This window comes from Charadrius vociferus, unplaced genomic scaffold (assembly GCF_000708025.1).
Source record: "Charadrius vociferus isolate BGI_N301 unplaced genomic scaffold, ASM70802v2 scaffold702, whole genome shotgun sequence".
NCBI classification, from domain to species: domain Eukaryota; kingdom Metazoa; phylum Chordata; class Aves; order Charadriiformes; family Charadriidae; genus Charadrius; species Charadrius vociferus.
In genome coordinates this window covers 914,089-922,913 of record NW_009647433.1, presented here as the reverse complement: position 1 = coordinate 922,913, position 8,825 = coordinate 914,089, and the positions used below count along the sequence as shown (strand labels likewise).

The 8,825-nt window shown below is 48.2% G+C and overlaps 1 protein-coding gene across 4 annotated transcripts in view; it reads left to right on the top strand.

Annotated features, from left to right (window-relative positions):
• The window catches only part of FZR1 (fizzy/cell division cycle 20 related 1 (Drosophila)), an 11,874-nt gene extending 5,243 nt beyond the window's left edge, over positions 1–6,631 (top strand). For 3 of the 4 annotated variants that reach the window (XM_009880605.1, XM_009880607.1, XM_009880606.1), the window contains 6 exons: positions 2,037–2,139; positions 2,804–2,988; positions 4,256–4,489; positions 4,571–4,675; positions 5,493–5,585; positions 6,590–6,631. In XM_009880605.1, coding sequence (XP_009878907.1) covers positions 2,037–2,139; positions 2,804–2,988; positions 4,256–4,489; positions 4,571–4,675; positions 5,493–5,585; positions 6,590–6,631 — 762 coding nt within the window. Of the gene's footprint in view, positions 1–2,036; positions 2,140–2,803; positions 2,989–4,255; positions 4,490–4,570; positions 4,676–5,492; positions 5,601–6,589 lie in introns of all 4 variants that reach the window. The other variant, XM_009880604.1, reaches the window with a different exon arrangement.
• The last annotated feature ends 2,194 nt before the right edge of the window (positions 6,632–8,825 follow it).

Sequence of the window (8,825 nt, the reverse complement as noted above, 5' to 3'; positions counted from 1 at the left end):
GAACTTCACCAGACTGCCACGACTTCTCAAATATGATGGATAGTGGCTTAGCAACTTTTCCCTCAGGAACCGCGGATGTATCTCATCAGGTCCCATGGACTTGTGCACCTTCATGTTACTTGGATGGTCTTGAATCTGGATCTTCTACAGTGGGTGGTTGCTCATTCTCCTAGTGCCTGTCTTGTGCAGTGTGGCTAGAGCACTTGCTGGTGAAGACTGAGGCAAAAAAGTCATTGAGTACCTCAGCCTTGTCCATATCCTGGGTGATCAGATGTCCCATTTCCTTCCAGAGAGGGTCCACATTTTCCCTAGTCTTCCTTTTGTCACAACATACCTATAGAAGCTTTTCTTGTTGCCCTTGATGTCCCTGGCCAGATTTAACTCTGTCTGGGCTTTAGCTTTCTTAACCTGATCCCTTCTGCTTGGATAATTTCTCTGTATTCTTCCCAGGCTACCTGTCCTTGTTTCCACCCTCTGTAAGCTTCCTTTTTCTGTTTGAGTTTGTTCAGGAGCTCCTTGTTCATCCATGCCATCCTCCTGGCATGTTTACCTGACTTCCTCTTCACTGGCATGTATTGCTCCTGAGCTTGGAGGAGGTGATTCTTGAACATTAGCTAGCTTTCTTGGGCCCCTCTTTCCTCCAGGGCATTATCCCACGGTACTCTACCAAACAGATCCCTGAAGAGGCCAAAGTCTGCTCTCATGAAGTCCAGGGCAGTGAGCTTACTGTGCACCTTCCTCACTGCTCTAAGGATCTTGGACTCCACCGTCTCATGGTCACTGCAGCCAAGGCTGCCCTTGAGCTTCATGTTACTCACCAGTCCCTCGTTGGTGAGAACAAGGTCCAGTATGGCACTCCGGGATTGCTCATGCCCTGCTGTGTTGTGCCTCCAACAGATACCAGGGTGCTTGAAGTCTCCCATGAGGATGACAGCTTGTGAACATGAGGCTGCTCCTCTCTGTCTGATAAAAGGCCTTATCCACTCAGTCTTCCTGGTGCTGACCTGTAGCAGACCCCCGTTGTAATGTCACCTCTTCCTGCCTGTCCTCTAATCCTGACCCATGAGTGCTCGGTCAGCTCCTCATCCATCCCCAGGTGGAGCTCCATGCACTCCAGCTGGTCACTGACACAGAGGAAAACACCCCCTCCTTGTCTCCCCTGCCTGTCCTTCCTAAACAGCCTGTATCCTTCCATTCCAACACTCCAGTCATAGGAGCCATCCCACCACATCTCCATGATGCCAATAAGATCATAGGCCTGCAAGCGTGCGCACGTCTCCAACTCCTCTCATTATTCCCCATGCTACCTGCGTTTGTGTAAAGGCGTCTAAGTTGGGCCCCCAGTGAAGCTGACTTACTGGCTGGCGTGGCTGGTATTCCTTTGTGCTGCACTCCAGATGCTCTCCTGTTGACCTGTGAGCTTTCTCCAGGCGTCTGTTGCTGGTATTGGCATCATACTGGTAGGAGTGGGATGGATTGAGGTTCCCCTATCCCAGTGACTGTAGTTTAAAGCCCTCTTCATGAGCTCAGCAAGCATCTGACGAAAGATGTTCTTCCCCTTCTCTGACAAGTGGACCTCATCAGGCCCCAGTAGACCAGGTATCTCAAACTGAGTCCCATGGTCTAAGTAGCCAAATCCCCAGCTGTGGCACCAGTCCTGTAGCCGTGTGTCGATTTGCCAGATTCACCTGACCTTATCTTTGGCCCTGTTTCCTGTCTGCACTATTTTTCTCCGCTAAATGAGAGGGGATAGAGAGCAACCTCTTCTATCTTCAGGTTCTCAAGGCATTTGCTAAGAGGTGTGGGAGAAGAAAGAGCCAGTTCACTTTTCCAGCTCTTGACAATAAAATGTTACAATAAATATATTCCAGCCAGGCTGCTGGGCCCTCTCCATAGGGAAATATGTAAGATGGAAGAACTCTGGATGCTTTCCATCTTACGAGGCTTATCTCAAGTCTTTTCCTCAGCTTCTAGCTTTTGTTTTAAGGCTGTCTTTACTTACTGGCTTTACTGATCTTCGTTTTCTGTTTGTCTAGGGGAACTTGGTAGCTGTTGGCACTCACAAGGGCTTTGTACAGATCTGGGATGCAGCTGCAGGAAAAAAGCTCTCCATGCTAGAGGGGCACACAGCCAGAGTCGGTAAGGAGGTGGGAGGTAGAGGTTTCACATGTTTCATTTCTTCATGATTGAACTTTTTCCTTGTAAGCAAGAGATCTACTTGAAATAGCAGAACTCAAAAAGTGCCAGAATTGATATTTATTCCCTGCTATGCCTTGAGCACTCTTCAAAATACCATCATCTAGTAATTGTGATGTTCTGATCTTGGGTGTGGTTGTGGTTGAATATTGCAGCAGGTGTTTCCTCCATGTCTGAGGCATTTTAGGTTTGGTTGCAACATCTTTTTTCACTGCCACTGGTTTCCGGTTTCAGCCCTGCAGGCAGGCTGCTTCACACTGAGATTTCCAGTTCCCTTATTCTACGGGGACTGTATTTTTCACTCAGAGGCGTTGTGAATGTGAACGCTGTGGTGAGATTTAGGAAGTCAAGGCACCTTCTGAGTTCTATTTCTGTGCTTTACTGCACTGTGAAATGTGATTAGTGATACCTTCAGTAAGTTTGTGCAGGTTAATTTTTCTTTGTACGCTATTCTAGGACTTCAGACAGTGGGTAGTCTGGAGGTCCATAAGCAATGAGTTATTTTTATTTTTTTAAAAAAAACCTCAGCAGCTGTGGTGGCTGTGTTCTGCCTAGCTGCTCCTGCAGGACTCCCACAACATATGCATATGCTCTGCCTGCGTTACAGGTGCCTTGGCATGGAACGCGGACCAGCTGTCCTCTGGGAGTCGAGACAGGATGATCCTTCAGAGGGACATCCGCACTCCACCCCTGCAGTCTGAGCGGCGGCTCCAGGGCCACAGGCAGGAGGTCTGTGGGCTCAAATGGTCTACGGACCACCAGCTCCTGGCCTCTGGAGGAAACGATAATAAGGTACAGTACTTCCAAGGAGTCCTGTGAAGCTCAGTGTCTCTGGGTTTTCACCAAGAAATGTCAGACCCCCTTTCATAGAATCACAGAATGGTTTAGGTTGGAAAGGACCTTAAAGATCATCTAGTTCCGCCCCTATGCCATGGGCAGGGACACCTCCCACTAGACCAGGTTGGCCAACCTGGCCTTGAACACCTTCAGGAATGGGGCAGCCACAACCTCTCTGGGCAATTAGTTCCAGTGCCTCACCACCCCTATAGTGAAAAATTTCTTGCTAATATCTTTTCTAAATCTCCCCTCTTCCAGCCTGAAGCCACCACCCCTTGTCTTTTCACTACATGCCCTTGTCCCTCTCCAGGTTTTTTTGTAGGCCCCCTTCAGATGCTGGAAAGCTGCTATAAGGTCTTCTCGGAGTCCTTTCTTTGAGGATATTTATCTTTTCTTTAAGGATATTCAGTCTCTCTGAAAGGGGCTTTCTGTTTCAGGTGTTGGACCGTGTCCAAACATAAATCGTGCTAAGCTTCTTCTCAGTCTCCTCCCTCTAATAAAATTAAAAAGGCAAATTTAATTTTGCTTCTGTATTTGGCTAATTAAATCTGTAGCTTGACTCAGAGGGTTGAGTTCAACAAAGCTACTGCTCAGCTGTACTTCCTGACTTTGTTTAGGTAGAGTACAGTCAAGTTTGTTGCAATAATGTTTATATATGCAGAAGGAAACCGAGTTCAGAGCTATACAAGTTCTAATACCTATAACGCAGGCTTGTAGGTTGCTGAGCACCATATGGAAGAAGCATCTGTTGCGGAGAAGCTGTGTTCAGAGCCCTTTGGAGCAGGTTGCTAGGTAGTGAATTTGCCCAGTGTCTGTGTGACAGCATGGTTGTACCGAGTTCCTCCTGCTCAGAATAACTTCTAGTGAACTTGAGCATATTTCTAAATGCGTTCTGGAATAATACAGTCATAAAGACAAAAGAAGGCTTTGAGTTCACGTTCAGTGACACTGTGTCTTTGGCTTCATAAGCTTAACTTAAGGACCGTTAGCTTCCTTGTGGCCCAGTGGTGGAATGGCTCTTCAGCTGAGGTTGGTGACAGGGTGGGACTGACTTCAGGGCTGCAAGTACACAGTGGAGATGCGTGTGCTTGGGCAGAGCTGTGGGAAATCATCTTGTTGCCCAGCCGCCCTCATCAGTCCCAGTGCGACATCGTGGCTTGTGGGTGGTGTTGTGGACACGTGACTGCAGCGCAAGTTTGATCACGTCTCTCCTCTCTGCCAGCTGCTTGTCTGGAATCACTCCAGCCTGAGTCCTGTCCAACAATACACAGAGCATCTTGCAGCAGTAAAAGCTATTGCCTGGTCTCCACACCAACACGGACTTCTTGCCTCCGGCGGTGGGACAGCTGACCGCTGCATACGCTTCTGGAACACGCTCACCGGGCAGCCTTTGCAGTGCATCGACACCGGGTCGCAAGTGTGTAACCTGGCCTGGTCGAAACACGCCAACGAGCTAGTAAGTTCCTCCCTGTGCTGTCCTGCTGCTGAGCTGTCTTTTGTTAGGAGGCATGATGCATATTTCCCTCTACCCTTTCAGGTGAGTACCCACGGATACTCGCAGAACCAGATCCTCGTCTGGAAATACCCCTCGTTAACTCAAGTAGCAAAGCTAACAGGGCACTCATACCGAGTCTTATACCTGGTAAGTGATGGCCGTGTCTCTGAAAACTTCTGTAGCTGCTTCTCTGGCTGCGCACGTGCTGAGATGAGACTGTAAGCTGCCTGTAGGCTAGGTGGAGATATGAATGCTGCGCTGCAAGCAATGAAAAATGCCCTGTATCAGGTTTCCTTGCCTGCAAGGGATACTTTGATTTGCTGTTATGGAAATGTGAGGCTTTATTAACGAATAGCAAAGCCTGCCAAAACTCTTCTGAGGAAGCAAAAGTATCTCTTCTTGTTCCCTTAAGACTTGTACACTTTTTCACCAGTGACTGCCAGCAGGGGAAGAATTTTATGCTTTCAGTCCTAATTTGCCATTAAAATGCTTGTTGCAGTTAATCCACATTGATCTCATACCTGCTTTGTTACTGTTACGTAGGGCTTTCAGCAGATTCATAACAGAGATTATAAATATGCTGATGCTGTTGTGTGAGGTAGATGCCAATGTAAGTGACTAATTGAGCTGGCAAATGCCAGTCGTATCATGCTTCCTGCCTTAACGCATTTATGATCTGGGGAGGAATAGCCTCAATTACAAATGGCTTGGATTTCTTAACACGGGAATCCTTTTTATGATAATTCCACCCATGTGTTCCATGGCTGCATAAGTAAGATGCAAGTGTTCAAATTGGCACCTACTGAGGCTGAATAAGGCACATGAAAGCAGAGGTAGTTGTTTGGTTTCTCACTGCCAGCCAAGTAGGAAGGAGAGTTAAATATCTCTCATGCATTCCAATGAAGATTTGTTTTCAACCTCAAAAATGTAACAGATGCTAAAGGTTACTCTCTCTCGGCCTTAGGCAATGTCCCCTGATGGGGAGGCCATCGTTACAGGAGCTGGAGATGAAACCTTGCGCTTCTGGAACGTCTTCAGTAAAACTCGCTCGACAAAGGTAAGGATGTGTTGTGTAGATGGCTGCAGCTGTGTCCTGCAGGAGGCTCAGCCTTTGGGGGGTGAATTCAGTCCAGGTTTGCTCTGTCCTGCGGCCTTGCCTCTAATCTCTTCGCCATGTCCTGCAGATCGAGGGCTGGATGCAGTGAACCATAGAATCATAGACTGGTTTGGATTGGAAGGGACCTTAAAGATCATCCAGTTCCACCCCCACTGCCGTGGCCAGGGACACCTCCCACTAGACCAGGTTGCTCAAAGCCCTGTCCAAGTGTTCAAAGGGTTAAACTTTGCTGAGATATAAAGGGATTTGCAGTCATCAGATGAAATAAAAGGTTGCCTCTGTGTGCCCAAGTCAGTGTGACAGAACATCCTTCTCCTGGCTGCAGCAGGGCTGCTGAACATAGCAGCATTTCAGGGAGCTCCCTCTGAGCCCGCTGTCTTCCCTGCTAGCACGCTGCTAGAACTGACCCGCTCCTCAGGGATGATGTATCCCCTCACTCATTATGGAACTGCTTGAAATGGAGGCTTGGGTGGTAATGGGATCGTGGGTGCTGCCACTGACAACTTGCCGTCACTGAAAGCGGCTTGTACCAGATGCTCCAAGAGCTTTTTCTGGCTGTATGGCAGAGGGATCTTAAGGAATGAGCTGTGGGGAGCTGGCATTGCTCACGACTGGGTGTCCCCCTGGTTTCTGACGGCCCTGGGGTACAGCTTCCTGCAAAGCTGTAGGAACGGCATGCTTGCCCATCGTGCCCCTTGTTATCAGCTGGAAAAAAACCATGGGAATATTTATGGTATTGGACTTCGACTGGTGAGCTCAGATCATGCCCCGAGCTAGAGATACCTCTCCAGATTAGCAGTTGTTTTATTAAAAAGAAAAAAAAAAAAAAGGCAAAAAAACAACTAACAGAAGCACACAGAGTAGCGCTGCAGCCAGAAGCACACAGAGTAGCGCTGCAGCACAACTGTGGAGTACTTAGCATCTGCTTTGTCTTTTCTTGTCAGGAGTCCGTATCTGTTCTCAACCTCTTCACCAGGATACGATAAACCCCATACACTGCAACCCAGGAGACTACAGCCTGACATACCGGGATAAAACCACTACCTGGGTGTGCATGGAACCCCAAACGATCAGCCAGAAGGGGAGGGAGAGCCAGTGGGACTGGAGGATGGACCCAACAGATGCTAATTAAATACGTGCTTGTGAACCACGCCAGGCAGTATTTGGGATTGGGGTATGGGGAGGGGAGGGAACTGCCAAAGGTTTACGGATTCATCCTTCATAAAGGGAAACGGGTACAAGAGAAATGTTAAACCAGCGTCCTCCAACCCTCATGTTGTGTACTGGAGAAAACACGTCTGACACGGACCATTGAGACTGGACCAAGGCCATCCCAGCTGCTGTGTTGTCCCCACTTGGGAGAGATGAGAGCGTCCTTGCCTTGATGGGAATGGGTCTCTCTGTCCTCGGATGGACATCCTTGGAGGTAGGAGCCAGCCAGACTTGTTCAATACAACTGGTGCGAAGAGGCCTGACTCCAGGCTGGGCGTTAGCCTCTCTGATTATCTAAGGGCATTGTTTATAGCCTGGCATCCCCGTTACATGAAGAAACTGAAGAACTGCTTTATTTTTTCCTTTTTTTTTTCCTGAATAGGTACTGTAGTACTTGATACAATCATTCCCGTAAGACAGCTTGATTTTTGGCATGCTTGACAGCTGCCTTCAAATGAATGTGGTTTTGAGCTCTAAATTTTGGAGGAGACTTGAAGAGGCTCCACCTCAGAGGGAGCAAGTTCTGAAATTGCTATTGCATGTTCTGGGCTGATCCTTTTAGTTAACAGAGAGGAAAAACAATGGCTTTTAAAAAAAAAAAAAACAAAAACAACAACAACAAAAACAAAAAAAACCACCAACCATCAACCACCGTGCATGTGGAGCTTCCCACAGTGCCATTTGGGGCAAGCTGGTTGCTCTGGAGTCTTCCTGAGGACAAAAGCAGTTGAGATGTGTTGGAGAAACAAAACAACTCATGTGGATCTTGTTTTTTTGGAGAGAGCATGGCCTCTTCTGGCTGTAAAGGGGGAAACACCATCTCTGGGTGAGAGGGGGGGTTCTTTTTCTAAAGCAAGGAAGAAGTGTTGCTTTTTTTTTTATCTCCAAGTCAAAGCCAGGGACCTGTTCTTGGGGTTTTGTTTTGTTTTTTTAAAAAAAAAAATTGTATGGGAAGAGAGTGCCTGCTTGTGTGTTTGGAGCCTGTGTGATGAGTGCTGTGGGATGTGATGCAAAGCACTTGTGTGTATGTGTTGCTTTTAATTTAAAGAGAAGCTGTTACGCTTGCAGCAGCCTGTTCTGTCTTACTTTGTACACGTGCCAATGCTCTCCCTGCCATGCACCCGGCTCCGGCCTTGTGCCCTCTCTTGTGCGCTGGGATGCCAGTGCTCTTTCCTGTTCTCATTTGGATTTTCCTGGCTGTGTATATAGACCTTGACCTGTTCTCTGTCGAGTCCATAGGCAATACTTTTCTCTTTTTTTTTTTTCTTTTTTTTTTTTTTCTTCTACCACCTTCTTTCCCTGAAACCAGACTGTAGGGGTGGCGGTAGGAATAGGATTGTCCCTCCCCAGTGCCACCAGTTATCCTTAGGGTGAGCTGCTGAGGTGCTGGAAGGTGGGTATGGAGAAGGGCAGCGAGGTGCCATACTGTTCACTACAGCCTTGACCATGTGTGCCATTCCGCCAGGGCCTGGATCAGGCTCTTGGCGCTACCTCTGCGTGTCGCAGGTATTGGAGACACCGGTGAGCAGCCCGTGTGCCGGCAGCTCACCGTTCCTTAGCAGGCTGGCAGCGCTGAGTCTCCAAAGCCCAAATTGGCAGCCGCACTGTCGTCTTATAGCCTCACTTGCCTCCAAAATGTAATTTCAATGTCATTTCTGAAAAGTAGTTTCAGCACAACTACTTTATTGTGGTTCTTGCTGCAGGAGCACGGGGCTTGGTTTAAAAATCATCCGATGGCCTCCCAGCCCCTCTCTTGTTGTTTGTTACCTTCACTGGCACTGTTAAACTTCATCGCGTGGAAGGAACACAGCAAAGCACTGAGGAGTTGTTAAAATTATGTCACATTGTTAAGCTGGTGAGCAGGTTTGAAGTGAAAGGTCACCTGCAGCGAGACATGGCCATGTCATGGGTGTCTGTCCTGTGTGATACCGCCCCGTCGGGCAGCAGAGCCTGGGGACCGGGGCGGGG